This window comes from Coregonus clupeaformis, chromosome 25 (genome assembly GCF_020615455.1).
Source record: "Coregonus clupeaformis isolate EN_2021a chromosome 25, ASM2061545v1, whole genome shotgun sequence".
NCBI lineage: Eukaryota > Metazoa > Chordata > Actinopteri > Salmoniformes > Salmonidae > Coregonus > Coregonus clupeaformis.
In genome coordinates, this window is record NC_059216.1 from 36,997,145 (window position 1) to 37,022,653 (window position 25,509).

Here is a 25,509-nt window from a genome sequence, read left to right on the forward strand (position 1 = left end):
CTCAGATACGCCACTCTCACATATAACGAGGCTACAAAGAATCACCTGGACCCAAGGGAGAGGGGCAGGGAGTTGAAGAGGGATTCATGTTCGAGCATCCAGGGAACCCACTATGCCCGGTGGCATCACTGGAGAAATATCTATCGAATAGCCCGGAGAACGCCCTTGCATTTTATCTCCACCCAAGGAGAGGAGAGTGTATCTGGGACTCGATCTTGTACACGTCAGAGTCGATGGGCGTGAAATATCTGGCAGCACTTCTACCCAAGATCTGCAGGGCAGCGGGAACAACTACATACACACATCACAGCATCAGGACCACGACAGTCCAGAAACTGGCCAATGCTGGTTTAGAAGCTAGGGAGATTATGTCAGTGAGTGGTCATCGGTGCGTAGGTTCGCTCCATAGCTACTGGCGTCCCTCACTGACAGACAGAAAACGCTGGAGCAACATTCTGGCCGAAAACAAAGAGAACACTGCAGCACCATCAACACCCAAAAGGCTGAAGCAAGGCAGCAGAAGTAGTAGCACTGACTCCTCATCCAAGGGAATGTACAGATAAATGTGACATACAATAAGTAGCTTTAGCTATGTCAGCTGTGGTGGATAACAAAGATAATGTATGGTTTCATTTATTAAAATCAGCTCAAATGAATGTCATGGATTGTCTTTCTTTTGTCTGAACAGTGTCCTGACAAGAGAGCACATTTTCTCTGCCAGGCAAAGTCGCGCATCATAAACTGATTGTTATGGATGTATCCAAATAAATGTCACTAGAAAACTGCTTAAACAAATGCAAATGCTGCTACTTTGCTGGCTGTTATTCTGGCTGAACTTTTTGACGTAACTGTAAATTAGCCGTAGTTGGCTAGCTAGCAAGCAAGAACGTTGCCAGCCAGTATGGCAATGGAACATTTAGAACAAACGACTGGATCGCGTCTATATTTACAGAACAAAAAGACTGAACGACTGGGTAGCGTCCATAGATACAGAACAAAAAGAACGAACGACTGGGTCGCGTCTCTAGCAACCCTAGATTTGTGTCGGGACTATATCTTGTGGAAGGATGAAATAGTACGAATAAATTAATCAAAATAACGTTTTTAATGGAAAATATGTCAATCATTATTTGAATATGTTGGTAACCAGTTGTATAAAAGTGATAATGCCCTCGAAGCCGGTGTTTGTTGGATATATTGGTATACATATAACAAACCGGCTTCTCAGGCATTATCACTTTAAAAATGTTGATTCAAGTTCTGAATCTAGAAAAACATACCAAAATGCTAACGAAATTAGCCCTGGAGCGTTATACACTGAGTGTTCAAAACATTAGGAACACCTTCTTAATATCGAGTTGCACCCCCTTTTGCCCTCAGAACAGCCTCAATTTGTCGGGGCATGGACTTTACAAGGTGTCGAAAGCATTCCACAGGGATGCTGCCCCATGTTGACTCCAATGCTTCCCACAGTTGTATCAAGTTGGCTGGATGTCCTTTGGGTGGAGGACCATTCCTGATACACACAGAAAACTGTAGAGCGTGAAAAACCCAGCAGCGTTGCAGTTCTTGACACACTCAAACCGGTGTGCCTGGCACCTATTACCATATCCCATTTGTCTTGCCCATTCACCCTCTGAATGGCACACATACACAATCCATGTCTCAATTGTCTCAAGGCTTAAAAATCCTTCTTTAACCCGTCTGCTCCCCTTTATCTACACTGATTGAAGTGGATTTAACAAGTAACATCAATAAGGGATCGTAGCTTTCACCTGGATTCACCTGGCCAGTCTATGTCATGGAAAGAGCAGGTGTTCCTAATGTTTTGGAAACTCAGTGCATAGTGCTATTAAACAAAACAAAAATAAGTTTAGGGATTTGTATTACATATTAAGTTAGACTTATTTGTATTACATATCATGTTAGAATTAAACAATTAAGGCCTTTAAATACTTGTTGGACAATAAATGTAAAAATGAAATGCCTTTTATGGTGTCTGACGGAGAATTAGGAGGTTGTTCCTTTACATGGTGTGATAGCTAATACTTTGGTCTATCAAAATATATACAGTATTTCAAATGTTGCTAATATTAAGAAACATTTGTGGGGAAAAAGTACAGATTGTCCCGTTTTCCAAGAGTCCCTGAGATACAAGAAATGTACGACACAGGTGCACAAATACAAGCAAGGGAAATAGCACCGTAATGATAGGTGATTAGGGCCACTACTTAGGAATGTAGAATTTAACACACCTTGGGTAGGGTCATGCTGGTCCCAGTTTGGGAGGGTAGGGTCAGGGTCTGGGCGGTGGTCTGAAGGGGTGGGAGTTAGATGGAGAACGGCAGAGGAGAGGGCTTTTAGGGGTGGAGGTGGGGGAAGGGGTGTCAGGGGTACTGGGACCTCCGTGGGTTGTTTCATAGGTGGAGGAAGAGGAGGAGGAGGAAGAGGAGGAGGAGCGGAGACGTTGGGAGCGGAACTTGCTGCTGAGCTCATCCGAGGAGTGGTCTCTGGGAGTAGCGCCACCTAGTGGTTGGTCCTGACCTCCAGTGGTTGGAACAGGACTACCAGGTCCAGCCCCAGTCTCCCTGCCCCTGCTGCCCAGAGAGGGAGTATTTGACAGGGTTACTGTCACAGTGCTGTGGCCTGTTGTGTCTCCTCTGTCCCCTCTGTCACCGCTCCGCTTACAGGGCTGCTCTGCCCTGTCCCCTGGACCTGTCTGTCTTCCCCAGCCTGTCTCCTCCTGGGCAGGCGGGGTCCCAGGACAGCTTGGGGGGTATATGGGGCTGCAGGGTACCTGGTGGGTGTCTGTGGAAGGAGAGGTGGTTGGTCCAGGAGATGAAGGGTTCTCCAGGATAGCTATTGAACAAGAGGGAAAAAGATAGTCAATCTAGAGATACAGCTGCAGCTTTTGGCAATATCACAACATGTACTGTAGAACATAGGCCCACAGCAGGTTACCACTAAGGTGACTAGGCCCTGATACTATCAAAGTAACATAGGGTGTGCTCCAGGGCTCTGTGCTGGGCCCCCTTCTCTTCATAATCTACATACTCCCACTCGGACAGATCCTTCTAGTTATTGCGGTGACAACAGCTTACTAGCAGGTGGCTAGCATCGAAGGCCTCTGGGTGAGGGTGTTTGTCTGTTAAAACAGTGTGGTACTCTCAGAGAGTATTCTGAGTAGATTAACTAAAATTCCCAGGAGTTTTGTACAGTTGTAGTGGAAGGAGGATCACCTTGGAGTTTGTCCTGCAGCATCATAATCTGTTCTGCCTGCTTCAGGTTGGACATCTTCAGCTGCTGGTTCTCAATCTCCATCTGAAAAACAGTACAGAAAGAAGACAACAATAAGTAGAAGTTTTGAGTTAATTGTTCTCATTGTCTTTATCAACTGATCATGAGCTATGTTTGTGTTTCAGTTTAAATAATGCAATCTTTGACCTGGCTGGTCTCTATAGGATATATATGTATTGTACACGATGCCAGTATTGTGATACTACGATACCAGATTTTCCTTGGCAAAAAGAGAAAACACAAAGCAGACTAAACTCTATGGTCCTTTAAAAACCTACTTTATGTAAAATATTGTGTGATATACAGATGTAGGATCTTAATTTGATTACCCTGTTGCAGTACATTTAAAATGTGTAGTGTATTTGAGGTTTAAAAATACTTCTGAAGTTTGTAATTTCCACTTTGAAATTTCATACTTGATTTTCCCTTACGAAAAATGTATCAACCCCAACAAAAATGTATATTAATTATAATCCACATAATCATTCACATTTCCTGTTGCTGGAGGATTATTTTCCTGCTGTAGCAAACTGGCTCAAATAAATGTCCTACATCTGTAGCTTGCAAAATAAACAAATGTGACACTGAGTGACAACATAAGGCAGTTTTTTCCAACATTAGAACTGTTTTCTTCAGGAAATGAAGTCCAATTCATGTTGTTTCCTTTGTTTCCTTGCTTCATAGTATTGTGATACATACTAGTATCGTGACAATCCTACTGCATACTGTATTTGAACTTAGCTTACCTCTCGTAGCTTAAATGTAACCCAGTCTTTGATTTTAGCAGCCTTCTCCTCAATGATCTTAGCCTCCTGGGCTCTGACTAAGATCTATAGGCCAAGAAAACAGGGTTTAGGGTTAGTCAGGGGTTCATCATAACCCACATATTATGAACATAAATTGACATTTATATTCCTTATCTATAGTTGCTTCCCAAATGGCACCATATTCCCTATATAGTGCACTGCTTTTGACCAGGGGCCATAGAGCTCTGGTCAAAAGTAGTGCACTATTTAAGGGATAGGAAACCATTTGTGACTCACACTATAACTTCCATACCTGTTTTTCCAGCCGCACCTCTAATCTCTTTATCACAGCATCTTTCTCCTGCACCTGATTGGTCAGCTCCTGGTACCTTCTGTACAACGAGTTCTCTGATTCGCTGGGTTGTATATTTGCAGATTTCAGCTTCTCTTCCATGACATGGACCTGTAATAGATCATTAACTACAGTATGATTACATGCTCATAGACTCACAAGATAGATGGGAATAAATGGGCTCTTTCTCTGACTATCAGTAGAGGAGGAGACAAAAGCTGAGCCTCGATGGTTATCCAGAGCATAGTGCAGAACTTAAAGGAATGAGAGGGAGACAAAGACAGAGACAGAAAGTGAAAGAGAGAGAATGTTCTGAACATCTCTTTTGACTTTTGTAGTGGAGATGAGCCTGACTGTGGGCACACTGTGCTGCAGCTACTTGAGGCGACTGAAGCTTTTCCAGTAGTTTGAAGTAGCTGAAGCTGTGGTTTCAAAACTCTGCTGTACCTGTTTCTCAGCGCTCTCAGCCCGTTGGTCAGACTCTGTAACCCTCTGCTCCAGCTCCTGCATCTAGGGGACAAAAGGGTTGCCATGGTTACTCCTTCCTATGGTTCAGCTGTGTCAGTACGGGGTTAAGGGGGGTCACGGGAAAATCCTGTGTGTGCGTGTTTGTGTTTGAGAGGTAATTCTGAGCCTCCCCCATCACAATTGCTAGCTCTAGTACTTACACAAACTCAGCAACTCAACTCAGCGACGCTGCCATGCACAGGTTCAGGCAAGACACATCTTGTAATGTAGGCTAGCACACACACACACACACACTCTGTTAACTCTATAGACCACAAACACACACACGTTGGGGGGTAGGGGAGAGAGGGGAGAGAGGGGAGAGGGGGTAGAGGAGGGAGGAACCTTGGTTTGACAACCTTGTGAGAGCCATTCCTCGAAATCCATTCAACTCAGACATTCCTCTTCACAGCATGTAATCATACTGAACAATAAGACCTTGGACATTATCAGACAAGGTCGTCAGAGGGTTTTCAGGAAAAAACCCTGAACCTAACTTGATCCTATAGTGGAGGGGGGGTCAGACATTGCCCTATACTGAGCTCATCAGAGGGGGCTACGGAGTGTGTGTGTCTGTTTGTTTTTGGTTTTACTATCCTTGTGGGGACCAGAAGTCCTCAAAAGGATCATAAAACAAGGTAAAGGTGGGGACATTTTGCCAGTCCCCACAAGGAAAAAGGCTATTTTAGGCTTAGGAGTGAGGTTTAGGGTTACAATTAGGGTTAGGAGTTAGGGGTTAGGTTTAGGGTTTGGAGTTAGGTTAAGGGTTAGGGTTAGGTTTAATGATAGGGGTTAGGGAAAATAGGATTTTGAATAGGAATCAATTGTTTGGTCCCCACAAGGATAGAGTGCGTGTGTGTGTGTATGTGTGTGTGTGCGCGCATGCGTGCGTGTGTGCATGTGTGTGTGTGACGGGAGGGTCAGAGGAATTATCTGTGGTGAGATCAGATGTTTTTACATTTCTAGAGGACTAGTCCTTCAGCACTGGGGCATGACAAGGTAAACCTAGACCAGAGCGATAGAGCTACACGTCAGTTAAAGCTTAGCTGTGTACACCTCGCAAAGACTGCCTCAACCTCTCTGACATTAATACCATAATAAGGATAAGTTTAGCCCATATAGGTACACTACCGTTCAAAAGTTTGGGGTCACTTAGAAATGTCCTTGTTTTCCATGAAAACATACATGAAATGAGTTTGAATAGGAAATATAGCAAAATGAATAGGAAATGTAGTAATTGACAAGGTTAGAAATAATTATTTTTAATTGAAATAATAATTGTGTCCTTCAAACTTTGCTTTCGTCAAAGAATCCTCCATTTGCAGCAATTACAGCCTTGCAGACCTTTGGCATTCTAGTTGTCAATTTGTTGAGGTAATCTGAAGAGATTTCACCCCATGCTTCCTGAAGCACCTCCCACAAATTGGATTGGCTTGATGGGCACTTCTTACGTACCATACCGTCAAGCTGCTCCCACAACAGCTCCATAGGGTTGAGATCCGGTGACTGTGCTGGCCACTGCATTATAGACAGAATACCATCTGACTGCTTCTTCCCAACATAGTTCTTGCATAGTTTGGAGCTGTGCTTTGGGTCATTGTCCTGTTGTAGGAGGTAATTGGCTCCAATCAAGCGCTGTCCACAGGGTATGGCATGGCGTTGCAAAATGGAGTGATAGCCTTCCTTCTTCAAGATCACTTTCACCCTGTACAAATCTCCCACTTTACCACCACCAAAGCCCCCCCAGACCATCACATTGCCTCCACCATGCTTGACAGATGGCATCAAGCACTCCTCCAGCATCTTTTCATTTGGTCTGCGTCTCACAAATGTTCTTCTTTGTGATCCGAACACCTCAAACTACGATTTGTCTGTCAATAACACTTTTTTCCAATCTTCATCTGTCCAGTGTCTGTGTTATTTTGTACATCTTAATCTTTTATTTTTATTGGCCAGTCTGAGATATGGCTTTTTCTTTGCAACTCTGCCTAGAAGGTCAGCATCCCGGAGTCGCCTCTTCACTGTTGACGTTGAGACTGGTGTTTTGCGGGTACTATTTAATGAAGCTGCCAGTAGAGGACCTGTGAGGCGTCTGTTTCTCAAACTAGACACTAATGTATTTGTCCTCTTGCTCAGTTGTGCACCGGGCTTATAGGGGTCTGGTCAAAAGTAGTGCACTATATAGGGAATATGATGCCATTTAGGACACAGGCTCAGTCACACTGACTAAATCTAGGGGAGAAGGGGGAAACAGCGGGATGGAGTGGGCGTAGGGTGTTAGTGGTTAGTGGTGGAGTGACTCCTCACCTCAAGGTCAAAAACCTTTCGAATGAGTCCAAAGAAAGGCACTAGTGAGAGAGGAGCCAGAGAAGCAATCGAGTCTTCACCACACATTAACCAGTAGTAAAAAGCATATGGTTAGTTATAGTCATAAGTCTCTCAGCAAGATTTAAGCAGGCCAAGATGACAACGAGGGGCCATCGGTGGTACTTATAAAATGGAATGAACATTAAAGTAGCTGACACATCCAAGTAAAGCTTACTACAAACTCTACGGAGACGCAAGATTCTTAGTGTAGCGCAGTGTTGCAATGTAGTTTTTTGTCACAAAAGGGGCGGCTTCTTGTATATACACTCAGGCATTCAACATACATGTTCAAAATCCCACTCCACCCATGCGAACACACGTAGATCAGCGGAGTGGAGCTTGTAGTAACCTTTAGAAAATAAAGGAGGTCAGAGACGATTAGAGGTCAAAGTTGAAAGAGCTGGAGTTGGAATCAACCTGAGTCATGGGATTGAGACGTGAGCTGTAAGAGTTCTTCGAAGGCTGACACAGTACTGTGTGTGCATGTGTGTGTGTGCCTGTGTATGTGTGTGTGTGTGTGTGTCTGCAGGGCTATCAACAGGTGTTCAACAGGTGAGCGCCCCCAGCCGCTGACCAGGCATGAGACAACTATGCCAAGTATCCAACAACTGTTGTTCACTGTGACTGACTTCAGAATCATCTTACTGCTGCATTTAATACGCTCTCATATTTCACAGAGTAACTCAACCAAGTTACTTGTAAGAGCATAGAATCTAAGATGAATCTATCTATTTAATTTTTATTTAAATGCTCAGTATTTTTTGTGTGGAAGTTAAAATGGCCTAGATTTCCTTTTCAAAATGGAGTCTTGTGTTTAGAAAGTTGAGTTGAGAGGAGTAGTAATGCTGTAAGGCTGGGGGGTGGGTAGAGTGATGGTATGGTACTCCTCTCCTCTCTTAACAGTGAGACACGCAGTGTTAACACACTGGTGGTTTGTTGTAACCGAGTATTGGTGCTAAACCGTGTTATTGGAGGCTGGCATGCTAGTTGGCTATGGCGTCATAGGATTCGGTGCCCTGAACGGTTTTCACAGAAGAATACTGTACCAAGTTAGCTAGCTGAATTAACTAAGTTAGAGTCTATTCCTAGAAAACATTGAACCGCTGTAGTTTACAACAATTATAATTTCTAAAGTGGAAGTTGGGAGAGTGTTTCAGTGAAACGTAAGTGAGGGAGGCCCCGCTCTCTCGCTTTCCCAGATGTTTAGTTCATTTCATTCAGATCTCCTTTGCATTATTGCAGCCTTTTTCTGTAGCCTGTCAACTATGTGTCTGTCTATCCCTGTTCTCTCCTCTCTGCACAGGCCATACAAACGCTTCACACCACGTGGCTGTTGCCACTCTAATCTGGTGGTCCCTGCGCGCACGACTCACGTGGAGTTCCAGGTCTCTGGGAGCCTCTGGAACTGCCATTCTGCGTCCAACAAGGCAGAGTTCATCTCAGCCTATGGCGCTGATGGAAACATGGATTACCACAGAAAACACTGCTACTCCTACTGCTCTTTCCTCGTCTAACCATGTGTTCTCGCATACCCCGAGAGCATCTGGTCAGCGCGGCGGTGGAACAGGAATCCTCATCTCTCCCAAGTGGACATTCTCTCTTTTTCCCCTGACCCATCTCCTCATTTGAATTCCATGCTGTCACAGTCACTAGCCCATTCAAGCTTAACATCCTTGTCATTTATCGTTCCCTTGGAGAGTTCATCAATGAGCTTGACACCTTCCTTTCCTGAGGATGGCTCACCCCTTACAGTTCTGGGTGATTTTAACCTCCCTACGTCTGACTTTGACTCATTTCTCTCTGCCTCCTTCTTTCCACTCCTTTCCTCTTTTGACCTCACCCTCTCACCGTCCCCACCTACTCACAAGGCAGGCAATACGCTTGACCTCATCTTTACTAAATGCTGTTCTTCTACTAATCTCACTGCAACTCCCCTCCAAGTCTCCGACCACTACTTTGTATCCTTTTGTCTCTCGCTCTCCTCCAACACTACTCACTCTGCCTCTACTCAGATGGTAATGTGCCGTCGCAACCTTCGCTCTCTCTCTCCCGCTACTCTCTCCTCTTCCATCCTATCATCTCTTCCCTCTGCTAAATCCTTCTCCCTCCGATCTCCTGATTCTGCCTCCTCAACCCTCCTCTCCTCCCTTTCTGCATCTTTTGACTCTCTATGTCCCCTATCCTCCCGGCCGGCTCGGTCCTCTCCTCCTGCTCCGTGACTTGACGACTCATTGCGAGCTCACAGAAGAGGGCTCCGGGCAGCCGAGTGGAAATGGAGGAAAACTAGACTCCCTGCGGACCTGTCATCTTTTCACTCCCTCCTCTCTACATTCTCTTCCTCTGTTTCCGCTGCCAAAGCCACTTTCTACCACTCTAAATTTCAAGCCTCTGCCTCTAACCCTAGGAAGCTCTTTGCCACCTTCTCCTCCCTGCTGAATCCTCCTCCTCCTCCCCCTCCCTCCTCCCTCTCTGTGGATGACTTCGTCAACCATTTTGAAAAGAAGGTTGACGACATCCGATCCTCATTTATTAAGTCAAATGACACCGCTGGTCCTGCTCACACTGCCCTACCCTATGCTTTGACTTCTTTCTCCCCTCTCTCTCCAGATGAAATCTTGCGACTTGTGACGGCCGGCCACCCAACAACCTGCCCGCTTAACCCTATCCCCTCCCCTCCTCTCTTCTCCAGACCATTTCCGGAGACCTTCTCCCTTACCTCACCTCGCTCATCAACTCATCCTTGACCGCTGGCCTTGACACTCGATCCCTCCGATGTCAACAACTACAGACCAGTATCCCTTCTTTCTTTTCTCTCCAAAACTCTTGAGCATGCCGTCTCTAGCCAACTCTCCTCCTATCTCTCTCAGAATTACCTTCTTTATCCAAACCAGTTAGGTTTCAAGACTGGTCATTCAACTGAGACTGCTCTTCTCTGTGTCACGGAGGCTCTCCGCACTGCTAAAGCTAACTCTCTCTCCTCTGCTCTTATCCTTCTAGACCTATCTGCTGCCTTTGATACTGTGAACCATCAGATCCTCCTCTCCACCCTCTCCGAGTTGGGCATCTCCGGCGCTGCTCACTCTTGGATTGCTTCCTACCTGACCGGTCGCTCCTACCAGGTGGCGTGGCGAGAATCTGTCTCTGCACCACGTGCTCTCACCACTGGTGTCCCCCAGGGCTCAGTTCTAGGCCCTCTCCTATTCTCTCTATACACCAAGTCACTTGGCTCTGTCATATCCTCACATGGTCTCTCCTATCATTGCTACGCAGACGACACACAATTAATTTTCTCCTTTCCCCCTTCTGATAACCAGGTGGCGAATCACATCTCTGCATGTCTGGCAGACATATCAGTGTGGATGTCGGGTTCACCACCTCAATCTGAATCTCGGCAAGACAGAGCTGCTCTTCCTCCCGGGGAAGGACTGCCCGCTCCATGATCTCGCCATCACGGTTGACAACTCCATTGTGTCATCCTCCCAGAGTGCAAAGAACCTTGGCGTGACTCTGGACAACACCCTGTCGTTCTCCACTAACATCAAAGCGGTGACCCGATCCTGCAGGTTCATGCTCTACAACATTCGCAGAGTACGACCCTACCTTACACAGAAAGCGGCACAGGTCCTAATCCAGGCACTTGTCATCTCCCGTCTGGATTACTGCAACTCGCTGTTGGCTGGGCTCCCTGCCTGTGCCATTAAACCCCTACAACTTATCCAGAACGGTGCAGCCCGTCTGGTGTTCGACCTTCCCAAGTTCTCTCATGTCACCCCGCTCCTCCGCACACTCCACTGGCTTCCAGTTGAGGCTTGCATCTACTACAAGACCACGGAGCTGTGAGGGGAACGGCACCTCCTTACCTTCAGGCTCTGATCAGACCCTACACCCAAACGAGGGCACTGCGTTCATCAACCTCTGGCCTGCTAGCTCCCCTACCTCTACGGAAGCTCTCCCCCCCATAAAAAACAAATATTATATTATCATAAGTTGAATACACCAATTTGCAAGTTGCTCTGGATAAGAGCGTCTGCTAAATGATATAAATGTAAAATGTAAATGAATCCAGAGGGGCTGATAGTATCCAGGGAGGGAGATGGACAGAGAGATAGTGACAGACAGGATAACAGACTCTGTCATAGTAGCTCCGTCATAGACAACAGGGCAGTTAACATACTCCTGCTACAACTATCTTAAGAATCTGGACATGAGTAAACACATGGAGAAACTAGGCTACTTTCGTAACCCCGATTCTCTGAGAAGATGAGTGAGATGTCTCACAATGGGATTTGCTGATAGGAGGATCACTCCAGGAAGAACCAATCACACAGCGTCTGTCGGAGACAGAGGTCGAGTGGCGAATGAGGTGAGCCTCTCCCCCTTATAAGGCGCCACTCGCCCCACCCTATGGCATGTCTCTCTTCCTTGCTGAGACATCTCACTCCTTCTCAGAGAACCGGGGTTACGAAAGTAACCTTGAGTTCTCTTTCAAATACTCCTTTCGATGTCTCACAATGGGATATGAGACATACTTTCCAAAACTCAGGTAGTCCCAACAATATCACGCCTCAGAGCAGTGGTGTAGTGGAGGGTATTCGCAGGTATACGCCGCATACTCACATATTTTTCAATGGGCATTGTGTATACTCACTTCTTAATCCCCATGATGCGTATCAAAGTAGTGTAGTGGATGTATATGCCGTACCAATTAATAAGGCTGATGGAACAGATCAGAATGTTTTGCTTAAAATGTTGATGAACTATTATTTCTTCACATTTTAGGTGCAGTGACGTGCACACGGCGGTAGGCCTACGCACAAATGTTCCAAATTGCAATTTGTGGGAAAACACAGTTCTAAAATACGCACCGCACATGCAAGCGGTTTCATGGACAGAGATGGAAATATCCATTAGAAATTTAGAAAGAGGGGAGATCTAAAGATGCAGGTTGCTAATATGACTAGGATAATGCCTTTGGCTGCTAGACAATGAAAGAAAGTTGAAAGAAAACCAATAGTACAGGAGAACGCAAATGAGGAAGTCTGTAAAATAATTGCCTCCATGTTTCTATGGTGGGACTTTGAAGCAACGTAAGACATGCCTCATAATATGAAGTAAAACATCCAGGTTTCAAACAATGAAGTAACAGGAAAAATATAGCGATGCTAATGATAGAGGGAAAGGCCAATTTGTTGTTTTTCTATTACAGTGTGCCTTTGAGAGCAAAAACCTGACAATTTCTCCTGAACTCAGTTGACAGCCTCATTTATGTATTTCAATAGTAGGCCTACTCTTAGCCTCCTGCACAGTACAGCTTGGGTTGGCCTGGCTGTGAATTACCTAAATGGGATTTATAATTTTAGGTAATTCAGAGTGTAAGTGACTGTTTCTCAAAACACTTTCACACAGGGCGCCTTTCCTTCGCTGGGCGGGCCGTTTGGGATTTTGTTTGCAAAATTTGAGTATACCCACTTCTCCAGGCACCACTACACCACTGCCTCAGAGGCTCTGTCACTGAGGACAGTATGCACCAATGAAGGTGCAGTGACATCCAGTTGGTAAAAACTCATAAATGTGTGAGAGGTGGGCCAACATGCCGCATCGCAAATCTCTTGCAAAGAGATGCATTTGAACAGTGCCCAAGAGGTAGCCATACCTCTGGTGGAATGAGCCCTCAGGCCATCCGGGGTCTGTAAACTATTGCTATTATAAGGCAATTATAATAGCCTCCACTATCCAATGGGATAGCCATTGACGAGAGAGTCAACGGCTATCCTCTCTCCCTGCTGCGGAGCCTTGGCTCGTATAAGCGGAGATCGGGTTGCCAGGTTTGCGGGACAGGTGATGGCAAGGCAAGCCTTGACACGGTAGCTGACCTGGGGCTTTGAGTCTCTTGGACCGGAGAAACTTGTAGGTGGGGCTGGTTACATAAGTAAGCACAAAAATGATATGTGAACTATGCAAGAGAACAAAGTTAGTGGTGTGCTAGCTGAGGTAGGCCGTGTGAGCGTTTCACCTAGCCTAGGTTAGCAGTGGTACAGCCAGCCTTGCCACGTTAGCTAGTCTGTTTTAGGCTCATTGACCAGATCACGTCATGGTGGGACTGGATCAGTTAGTATGCACACCTAGCAATTTCTAGACGGTGGTTAGTTAGTTAGCAAAAATAATTGCTAACCAGGTTAGGTGTGCCAGTCAATGCTTAGCAATGAGGCTTTGGTGTTAGTTAGCTAGTGTTCACCCAGTGGGCTAATAACCTAGCTAGCACTACATTAGCTGAAGACAATTGTGTGAATAGCGTTGCTTCTTCAGTCTCTTTTTACCCCCTTTTTCATGATATCCAATTGGTAGTTATAGTCTTGTCCCATCGCTGCAACTCCTGTGCGGACTTGGGAGAGGCATGCGTCCTCCAAAACACGACCCTGCCAAGTCGCACTGCTTCTTGACACACTGCTCGATTAACCCGGAAGCCAGCCACACTAATGTGTTGGAGGAAATACCGTACAACTGGCGATCGTGTCAGCATGCATGCGCCCGGCCCGCCACAGGAGTCACAAGGACATACCGGCCGGCCAAACCCTCCCCTAACCCGGACGACGCTGGGCCAATTGTTGCCGCCTCATGGGTCTCCCATTCGCGGGATCAAACCCGGGTCTGTAGTGACGCCTCAAGCACTGCGATGCAGTGCCTTAGACCTCTGCGCCACTCGGGAGGCCTTCTTCAGTCTTTTTTGACCATAGCACTGTGAGGTGTAACCGGTCAGTTTAGTCAACTAAATGAGTGAACGTAGATATGATAAACGAGAAAGAAAGCTGGTAATTCCACCGTAGGTGGAAGAGCCAGTAGCAGCTGGCTTTCCAGCATTGTCGAGCCCCCAGTGAGGGGGTTCGAGTGCCTGACCTGGTTTGCCCTTAGGCGGGGTAGCAGTGGCCATAATTCATTGAACCGGACAGTCAGGTTGGGCCGCGGTCAAACCACTGTTACCCTTCCTGCATCCCTAAATCGTTGCGTTGTTCGACTTCGGGCTGATATTATCCCATGAACGTAATGCAGTGAGGCTAAACCAGTCGGTCAAGTTAACACAAACGAGTGAACATAGGTTGAACTAAACGAGAGTAAGGAGCTAGCTAAAAACCTAGCTAGTTAGCACAATGAGCTTTCTTTGTCTCTCAATGAACAAAGCGTCTCTCTTGACAGTCGAGCTGTGAAGCTAGGTCAGTCAGTCTAGTCAACACGTCACGAGGGAAAGTGGGTTGAACTAAACAAGAGAGGAGAGCTAGCAATTCTACTGTCTGGCCAGGTAGAAAAGCTAGTTTGGTGGTTTAGCTGGCCTTACGGCAATGGTTGCTACAACATTTTACCATAAACAATGTGCTACTTTTTATAAACTGGGCATTTTGATCGGCAGCGCCACCTAGTGGGCCATTCTTTGGAATCCTCCAATCAGAGAACCGATATTGGTCATGTGATCAGTCTGCCATTCAAAAAAATATTTTAGAAAACATGGCAGCCGTTTTTGAGCTGAAGTGTGAGAAAATCAACTCCTGTTTTGATGTGAAATGTTGGCCATTCAAGTCTCAAATGTTTCCTCATTACAATATTTGATAATGATGCATTAATATATACTGTACATATAATGTGTTCAGTTTGTCATGTTTAACTGAAGAAAATATCCATGCTGGGGTGCATGCTGTCGATTAGCATGCTAACCGAAACTCATGCTAAGTCATTTACATTTACATTGTGACAAACCGGCAAATTCGCTAGCTATCTAGCCATGTAGATTTTACATGTGTTTTTTTGTTTTAGATCGTTTTTTGTATGTTTAAAGGTACTACACATAGGATTTTCTTGTTGAATTTTTGCATTCGAATTTCTGAAATGTTTCATAATATACTGTATCTGCAGTAATAGTGAAATGATAGTGTTTCACAGTATTACTTCACCGCCAGTGTTGTGATTGGCTGGGATATTCGCCTATTGAGTTCTCCCACCAGAGCGGCATCTGTCAAAATGGGAAAGCTGTTCTGACTTTGTGGCTTTGTTATCTAGTGTAAATCGCTCTGTCCTTTTCTGGTTGCAATAATTCTACACTGTTTGCTCAATTTCAGTTTATGTGAGAAAACAAGCACTGATTAGTGTAGGGAATCATTGTAACATCTAAATCGCTGTGAAATATAGTTTCAATAACATAAAATATCGTTTTTTTACAGCTGTTTAAAGCTGGTGGACTAAAACCAAAAGTAAAAGGCTCAAGCACCCTTCTGTAGGAATTCCTGCATGAACCCCTCTTTATACTTCTATTGGTCCATTTTTAAGCTAGGACTCCAGTACACAGGCGGGCGGTGGGGGCGCTCCAGTACAGTAGGTGCCGGTAATGCATCATAGTGTTGGATGCCAACCGCATCCGCTGATGCAGGAATGCCCACATGCAGGAAGGCCCCGAATTGCGGGCCGCAATCAAACACTATTGAGGAAGAGAGCGAGAATAACCAGAGGTGAGGCGACTGGCAGGGAGGGACTCACCGCATTTGCCACTCAACCTGTCTGTCTCTGACAGAAGTTGTGTGATTGGTTCCTCCTGTAGTGATCCGCCTATCAGGGAATCCCATTGTGAGACATCGAAACAAGTATTTGAAAGAGGGCCTGGATATGCGGCTAGCAGTAACACACATCTAAGAATATTCCCTTGAATGTATACCTGCATTCTACACCTTTTTGCAGACCCTCAGAAAGCTGCTGCTGGTCTGCAGGTTAGCCATACCTGCAGGTTCTACTATATTGTCTTAATACCTGAGAGCGAGAGAGAGCGAGAGAGAGAGAGAGGGAGAGAGAGAGAGATAGAGAGAGAGAGAGAGAGAGACACACACAGAGAGAGAGAGAGAGAGAGAGAGAGAGAGAGAGAGAGAGAGAGAGAGAGAGAGAGAGAGAGAGAGAGAGAGAGAGAGAGAGAGAGAGAGAGAGAGAGAGAGAGAGAGAGAGAGAGAGAGAGAGAGAGAGAGAGAGCAGGCTGTTCTCCGCCAAACGCCAACCTCCATCTACCTCAGTGTTTCAGCTGCGACTGACTATAATCATTAACCCTTAGTGATATGGCTGTTAATGGTTAGTGAGAGCAGTTGTTACTGTTGATGGTTTAGTGAAAAGTTGGCTCAATCATTAAGTGGACATGCAGAGGTCAGAAGAGGGGTGGGAGAGAGAGAGAACGAGAGAGAGAGAGTCCTTTCTTTCTAATCTTCCAGTCCAACAGCTTATTTAAGGTTTCTTCCCAAAGTCCAGTGAGACCTAATTTGGTTAGAGAAAAGAGCTTCCAGTCTCGCTTGCACTATGGTTTTAGGCTCCACACGTTTGGTTCCAGTATTATAAAATAAACAAACTAACCCAACAAATCATGTTTATATGTGCAGTGCACTCAAAGCCAGTAGCCTTTTGCCTTCTATAGACTTCCTCTCTGTACTTTGTTTTTTTTTGTACATTGACCTGCATCACATGATAGAGCACATCTCCACTTCTTATAGCCATTAGGAAGAAATTCATGTAATTATGAGTCCAGTTACTATAGCCAACCCATCACTAATAGAAAAACAGCTCTTCTATAAAGAGCAAGCAAGGCTGGGCTGGTGGGTGGAGGTCTGCGTTGTTGCTGAGTGTGTTCTCTCTGGGGAGGGGGAGGGTGTTGAGTGCTAGTCGGCCATATTATTGCTGTTTGGAAAGATTGCTTCACGCCCCTGCCCCACACACACACGCACATGCACATGCACGCACGCAAACACACGTAAACACACACACACACACACACAGAGAGAGAGAAGATAGAGGGCTGATTGGTTGACAAGAGACAGAAAATAACACCCTACAGAGGCCACTGGGCAACAGAGAGACTTTCTGGTCTTATCATTAATCCTAAATTTGCCCTGTAAACATCCGGGAGAATGATCTACAACAGCAGGAGGATAAGGGATGAAACTTAGAATGACAGTCCCCCTTACTAAAACAATGCAAATATATTTGGTTTTATTTGGAGTAGTGGAGCTATAAGTCTGCACATGGAAAACTCCCTTACAGCTAGCAAGAAGCAGTCCCATAACAAAATGGCTTTCAAATGGTTGAGGTTGACATAGGGTTGCTTAATAACAATAAATTATCTCTGCCTTTTTTGTTGCGTGCTCTTACTATTTCTTGCCTTGAATTAGTCCTTGTGGAAGTTTTTCTTGATGTTGTTTTCTTGGTCCTTTTGTTACTCTGAACATTATTAGAATGGTTTGAAACAAGCATGACATTCTGATGATGTCAAAGGAAAATTTAAAAATGTTTGTTTCATGTTACAATTACAAACTCTAAGAACTATCCCTCGTAAATGTTGCTATACTGTTTCTGGAATTATGTTATAAGGAACTTTTCTCAGAACACTTACTGTAGATGAACTGGACAAATCTAGCTTAGAGAAAGCCTATTTCCATCCATCCACACACATACACACACACACACCACAGGAGGTTGGTGGCATCTTAATTGGGGAGGACAGGCTCGTGGTAATGGCTGGAGCGGCGTAAGTGGAATGTTATCAAATACATCAAACCATGTGTTTGATGCCATTGCATTCGCTCCGTTCCAGCCGTTATTATGAGCCGTCCTCCTCGCAGCAGCCTCCCTGATACCCCCACACACATAGAGCACAAACCACACACACACATACAGCACAAACCACACACACACACACACACCTGCATTTTTACTCAGGCACTCATTCACATGAGTCAGTAGTTTCCTTGCTTTCATGCAGGGCTGTTTGGAACAGACAAGGAACAGACAGTTAACCGTTTGTTGCAACACAGAGGTTAATGCAGCATGACAGAGACTAGGTGGACAACAGAAGGAGAGCGAGAGGGATAGAAGGGGGGAGACTTTAGGTGTTCATTCACAGTTAGTCTTTTGTGTCAGTGTGGCAACTGGCCAAGGAGGAATACCCAAAGAAAATCATGTTCTTAAACCAGCCTACTGTTCTACTAGATCAGCACAGAGAATTGTCATCATAGCGTATCCAGTTCCCACACTGTGTGTGTCTGTTGGCTGTATAATGGTGAACAAACTGTAGTACAGTTCATTCATGAACATCAAATCAATGTCAGGTCAAAACACGCACTGGCAAGGCTGCTCCGTGGGTGGAAAACGTAATCCTGTACTTTATGTTATGTGATGATAAAATAATGTCGATTTCGGTACTACTGTTCTTTCTTTTCCGTTAGACCAGTGTTTCTTTATCCTGGTCTTGGGGACCCAAATACAGTTAAGTGCACATTTTGTTTTTGCCCTAGCACTACACACCTGATTCTACTAATTAAAGGTTTGATGATGCGTTGATTAGTAGAATCAAGTGTGTAGTGCTAGGGCAAAAACAAAATGTTCACCTATTTCGGTCCCCAGGACCAGAATAAAGAAACATTGCCTTAGACAGTACAATGTAGCAATGGCACATCATGGTGGTTGTACTACATTACCCATGATGCCCCTCTTTCTCACCTTCTCAGCCAGCAGCTCTCGGATCTTCCCCGCCTGCAGACGGAACCTGAGCAGCTGCATCTCCAAGGCAACGCAACGCTTCTGCCAATCCACGCTGCCCGCTACTCCTACAGAGCCTGCTCCCGCCCCGCCACTCTCCAAGACATCCGCCATCTTGACCGCACCGCTGACCGACAGACGGACAGACCTCGCAGACTGGTAACCGACCGATTGAACCGGACCTGCCAAACAACACACAGTGATTAACACACACACACACTACCCTGGTCAGCTCAATACACAACATTACAAATGCATATTAAACAGACACAGCACATTTCACAAAACACTACATCACTCACACAAAGAGATATCAAGCGTCAGGCCACAGGAATGGATCAGCAGACTGCTACAGATGTAGGATCTTAATTTGAGCCAGTTTTCTACAGCAGAAAAATAATCCTGCAGGACCAGTGTTGGGGGTACATCCAGGTCACCCGTGATGCAAGTCAGTATTCGACGTCCATCCATGTCTGAGGACATTGGGAGATGACGTGGAAACCGGCCACTAGGGGCAAATGTGAGCGCTGTTACTTTCAAGCTGGTTTGGTTTTGCTAGGATTTTGTGGACAGGGATGGTGAATGTGTGTGTAAGCATCTGCTTCTGGTGCCAAAGGTTGCATGTTCAAATCCAGCGATTAAAAAGTTTTACAAATATTTAGGTTTTAAGCCTATCCCAAACCTTAACCCTTATCTTAACCATTCGGAGTTAATGCCTAAACTTAAACTTAAACACTTCGGAATTTGACGTTTGGAACAACTTCAAAATGTTATGTTTGAGAAACATGGATGAACATCTAATTCTGACATGAGCCTGTGAGAGTTTGTTGGGGGGTAACGATTTACAAAAGTAACGCCAGTGCTTAATTTGAGCCAGATCCTGCTGGAACATGATCCGGCACCTCTCCGTTTTTGACTGTTTTGTTCCGGAACCTATTTGCCAGGATCTGGTACCTCTCGTGGCATCAACCTTTTTTTCACTGAGAGGTGAAAATTTGAATAAAAGCAATCAGAGTTCATTAGAGTTCCCTCCTCTCCTCTAATGCCCCCTAAACAAACATATTGTGAAAATGTAGATTTTCAGCCTGTGCCTGATATTCTAAGAATTGATTTGTGTTGGGCACCCCGGGTTTATGTTTTGCGCAACATTGTAGCCTAGAGACCAAAGCGTGGCTGTTGCTGTGGTGAGAGAGGGAAGCGTGCCTGTAGCCTATCTCTCACAGAACTAGAATGAGATTAGCTTTCTATGATCTCTCTCCCTCTCTCTGGTCTGATAGACATGAGCCTGCAACTATCATCTCTCCAGTGTTGCAATTCATAATTTATTTCCTTATAGAATCATAGCCGCGGGAAGGGTGCTGCAGCACTCCTGATTAATTGAAATACATTTGCCAAAGGTACAGTATTACTGTTGTCTGTTCAGAAAGAAATGTAATAATTCAGAATACTACACCAGAAGTAGGCCTATAATTTTGCCGCAGAGGATAACGTTTTTATTTTGATTGCCTAGCTGTGGATTGTGTGTAGCCCAGTCACAAGGCATAGTCTACAGTTCAGAATGTGCGGCAAATCTGTCAATGAACAGCATGCAGCCAAAACAGGCATCAACAATATTTCAAATACAATCGTGGGAAAACAGGTTGGAAAGCAAATGGCTGCTGCTGAAAAGAGAACAATCTAAACTGTCTGTGGAGGCTACCAAAATATCCTATCAACTTCCAAGTAGGCATATTGAGCGAACATTGTTTTACAAGAGAGAGATAGGCTTTTGGCACGAGCGCATCGCCATCTCTTGTGCGTGAGCTGCGCATCATTGGGTGAGTTAGTAAGTAGTCTGTTTTTGGTAGAGCGTGTGCGGCTCGCCTTGCTCCTTCCCTCAAACAAACAGATTTTTTTCATGAAAGTAACGCGAAGTAATGTAACTAGTAATATAACACATTACTTTCCACACAAAGTAATATTGTAATGTAATGTGTTAACTAGAAATATGTAATACATTACTTTCCAAGTAACTAATCACATCACTGAATAGGACATTATTTGTAGGGCTTGATAAATTATTTGTTAGAGTAAATCAAGTCTGACATTTTAAAGTGGAAATTACAAACGTTAGAAGCCTTTTTAAACCTTGAATACAATACAAGCTTGCATTTTCTTCTGTACAGGAAAATTCCTGCAACAACAGGATGATCAAATTAAGATACAGCATCTGTATAATAGGTGTCACTTTTTCCACGTTTTTTGCTAAGCAAAATCATGTGAAACCCCTCTGTAGATCTTAGGAAAATAGTGTTTCACCTCAAAACTCATCCTCACTTCACTTCCTGTGACTCAGTGGGGCAATGTGAGAAAAGCAAACACTCACCGCTCAGCGATGACTTCATGATGACAGTTAAATAAAAGCTTCCTCTTTGAACCTCAAACTGTGTTTTGCTCTACACACAGCAGGCCAGGCCATGCTTTTTAACTAAATTACCTAATACCTCCTAACCCAGTCCCTGTGCTCCACCAAGATCTCCATAGCTTTAGTTAATGTGCTGCCAAGGCCTAGTGTAGCCTGGCCATGCAATGCCTATATCCCACCCCAGCCCCCAGCCCCCAACCCCCAACCCAGCTGTCCCCAACCCAGCCAGGCCAGGCAATACCTTCTTAATTACAGGGCAGGAGTGAAATGGGATCCAGGCCGGTACAATAGTGTCTTTCTGCATGACAGTCCCATCACGGATGTGGAGGCTGGAGGGGGGCTGTTTGTGTGCCAGCTATCCTAGCTAGGCAAATAAAGAAAGGGGAAAATAATGTGTGAGAGTGAGTGAATGGGCAGAACTCTGAATGTGGGAAACTGGGGCGCTGAAGTTATTTTTACCTGAGAGAGAGGGATCAGAGATTGAGAGAGTATGTGTAATGGCGCCGGAGAGAATGGCGGCCGTTTTACGGCTCCTGACCAATTGTGCTATTTTGTGTATTATTTTGCATTTTTTTTGTACATGATGTTTCCGCCATCATTTCCTATGAGCAAAAAGAGGTTCTGGACATCAGAACAGCTATCACTAACCTCCATTTGGACAAGGACTTCTACTTCAATGAGTCGGAGGCGAAAGACATATTGATTATCGCGGACCAGGCCCAAATCCCCGACACTCGAAGAAAGAGGAGACAGCGCGGGATACCTGACGAGACTATGTCAGAGAGTGGATAAATCATGATAAGCTGTAGACCACACTATTTACCAAGAGAGGGACATCTACATTTACGTAATTTAGCAGACACTCTTATCCAGAGCAACTTACAGTAGTGAGTGCATACATTTTCATACTGGTCCCCCGTGGGAATCGAACCCACAACCCTGGCATTGCAAGCGCCATGCTCTACAAACTGAGCTACAGTACATGGGAGTTTTCATCTATAATTTTCGTAGCTGTCTATTTAACACCACAAACCGATGCTGGCACTAAGGTCGCACTCAACGAGCTGTATAGGGCCATCAGCAAACAAGAAAATGCACATCCAGAGGCTGCGCTCTTAGTGGCTGATGACTTTAATGCAGGAAAACTGACATCCGTTTTACCTAATTTCTACAAGCATGTCACCTGTGCAACTAGAGGTGAAAAAACTCTAGATCACCTTTACTCAGGCTAGACCAGACCAGGCTTATAAGAAATCCTGCTACACCAAAGTAACCTGTCTAAATAACTATTGCCCCGTACCACTCACATCTGTAGCTATGAAATGCTTTGAAAGGCTGGTCATGGCTCACATAATCACCATCATCCCAGACACCCTGGACCCACTCGAATTCGCATACTGCCCCAAAAGATCCACAGATGACACAATCTCTAATGCACTCCAAACTGCCCTTTCCCACCTGGACAATAGGAACACCTACATGAGAATGCTGTTCATTGACTACAGCTCAGTGTTCAACACCATTGTGCCCTCCAAGCTCATCACTAAGCTAAGGACCCTGGGATTAAACACCTCCCTCTGCAACTGGATCCTGGACTTCCTGATGGGTTGCCCCCAGGTGGTGAGGGTAGGCAACAACACATCCGCCAAGCTGACCCTCAACACAGGGGCCCCTCAGGGGTGCATGTTTAGTCCCCTCCTGTACTACCTGTTCACCCACCACTGCGTGGCCGCGCACGACTACAACACTATCATTAAGTTTGCAGACGACACGACGGTGGTAGGCCTGATCACCGTCGACGATGAGACCGCCTACAGTGTGGTGCCAGGACAACAACCTCTCCCTGAGTGTCAGCAAGACAAAGGAGCTGATCGTGGACTACAGGAAATGGAGGGCCGAGCACGCCCCCATCCACATCGACAGGGCTGTTGTGGAACAGGTCGAGAGCTTCAAGTTCCTTGGTGTCCACATCACTAAGGAACTATCATGGTCCACACACATCAACACAGTCATGAAGAGGACACGACAACGCCTGTTCCCCCTCAGGAGGCTGAAAGGATTCGGCATGGGTCCTCAGATCCTCAAAAGGTTCTGAAGCTGCACCATTGAGAGCATCTTGACTGGCTGCATCACCACTTGGTATGGCAACTGTTTTGCATCCGACTGCAAGGTGCTACAGAGGGTAGTGCTTACGGCCCAGTATATCACTGGGGCCGAGCTCCCTGCCATCCAGGACCTCTATACCAGGTGGTGTCAGAGGAAGGCCCTAATAATAATAATAGACTGTTCTCTCTGCTACAGCACAGCAAGCGGTACCGATGCACCAAGTCTGGAACCAACAGGACCCTGAATAGCTTCTACCCCCAAGCTATAAGAGTGCTAAATAGTTAATTAAACAGTTTACCAATAGCTACCCGGAATATCTGCATTGATCCTTTTTTGACTCATCTTTTTTGACTCATCACATACGCTGCCGTTACTGTTAATTATCTCTCCTGTTGCCTGGTCATTTTATCCCTACCTATATGTACATAGCTACCTCAATTACCTCATACTCCTGCACATTGAGTCAGTATTGGGTCCCCGTGTACAGTATATAGCCAAGTTATCGTTACTCATTGTGTATTTATTCCTTGTGTTATTTTTCTTTTTTACTATTTCTCTATTTTTTCTCTCTGCATTGTTGGGAAGGGCCCATAAGTAAGCATTTCACTGTTAATTTACCCTGTTGTTTACAAAGCATGTGACAAATAAAATGTGATTTGATTTGACTAGTTGTCATTTTTCTCTGACTAGACAGATACTCTCACACATTTATTCATAAAGGCTCAAGCTTGAATTCAATGGGGGAAAAGTTGATCATAGTAATGATAACAAAGTGTTTAATGTATAACTCATCCATAACAATTGTTATAGTGGTGTCTAAAGACAGACAAACAGACAGACACTCAGACAGACTGAGACAGACAGACGGACAGACAAGAAGCCAGCCAGTCAGCCAACCTGCCAGCCAGACAAACAGATGGCAGCTGAAACTCAGCCATGTCTCTCTGTACTCTCTGCAATTAGCCTGCTCATAAGTGTAGGGTTAGCACCGGCTAGCAGGCTAATTACAGAAGCCATACATCCAGAGGTTCCTCTGGCCCACCACAAGACCCAGACCCTGGCCGAGTGCTGGATGTATCTCTCTGGAGGTTTAGGAGAACCAGCCAGGCAGAGGGAAACACAGTGTGTAAGGGAGGAGAGGTCAGCCCAAAGCAGGCAGCCATGCTAGACCCTGCCAGCCTAGCATAGAGCAGGCCTGCTACGGTAGGCCCAGCTAGCTACGGCCAAACCAGGCCAACCCTGGTATGGTAGGCCCTGCTAGTCCATTCAGGCTAGACCAGACCAGGCCAAAGCAGCCCAGCTATGGTAAGCCCAGGCCCCCTCCACCAGTAAGCTAGCTAAGACAGCTGGGTGCAAACAAACCATTTGCTGGTTAAACACTTTCAGCACAACCATGCTAATTCTCCCTGGAACAATTCCTTTAGTTCCTTTAGCACTTGCATGCTTGTTTAACATAGGGGGGAGAGGGTGGGCCAGAGTTTGTCCCCTCCCCTCTCCTGTCCTCTGGCTGCAGGGAGCCTGGGCTGGGGCCTTCCCTTCCTGGGCCTTCTTCCCTGGGCCTTCCCTCCCTGGCCTTTCCCTCCCTTGGCCTTCCGTCCCTGGGCCTTCCCTCCCTGGGCCTTCCATCCCTGGGTCTTCCCTCCTTGGACCTTCCCTCCCTGGACCTTCCCTCCATGGTCCTTCCCTCCCTGGGCGTTCCCTCTGTGGACCTTCCCTCCCTGGACCTTCCCTCCCGGGCCTTCCCTCCCTGGACCTTCCCTCCCTGGGCGTTCCCTCCCTGGACCTTCCCTCCCTGGGCCTTCCCTCCCTGGACCTTCCCTTCCTGGGCATTCCCTACCTGGACCTTCCCTCCCTGGACCTTCCCCTCCTGGGTGTTCCCTATTTGGACCTTCCCTCCCTGGACTTTCCCTCCCTGGACCTTCCCTCCCTGGGCCTTCCCTCCCTGGACCTTCCCTTCCTGGGCGTTCCCTCCCTGGACCTTCCCTCCCTGGACCTTCCCTCCCTGGTCCCTCTCTAGGCCTTCTGTGGGTCTTCCTTTCTCTGCTCCCTTCTTCTCCAGCTGGGAGACCTTGGGACACTCTGGGCCAGAGAAAACACTAGTTGTCTGGGGAATACTGGGTGGAAACCCTGCTGCAAGCAGCTCGTTGGATCGAAGATATACATTTAATCTACATATGAGC

General features: G+C 45.9%; 1 protein-coding gene across 1 annotated transcript in view; it reads right to left on the minus strand.

The window, feature by feature from the left end:
- The window catches only part of plekhh1 (pleckstrin homology domain containing, family H (with MyTH4 domain) member 1), a 59,602-nt gene that overhangs the window by 30,447 nt on the left and 3,646 nt on the right, over positions 1-25,509 (minus strand). The window contains 7 exon segments of the mRNA XM_041848152.2: positions 2,256-2,285; positions 2,288-2,859; positions 3,240-3,321; positions 4,044-4,127; positions 4,357-4,506; positions 4,843-4,905; positions 18,781-19,001. Of these exon segments, the coding sequence (XP_041704086.2) occupies positions 2,256-2,285; positions 2,288-2,859; positions 3,240-3,321; positions 4,044-4,127; positions 4,357-4,506; positions 4,843-4,905; positions 18,781-18,933 (1,134 nt within the window). The 5' untranslated portion in view covers positions 18,934-19,001.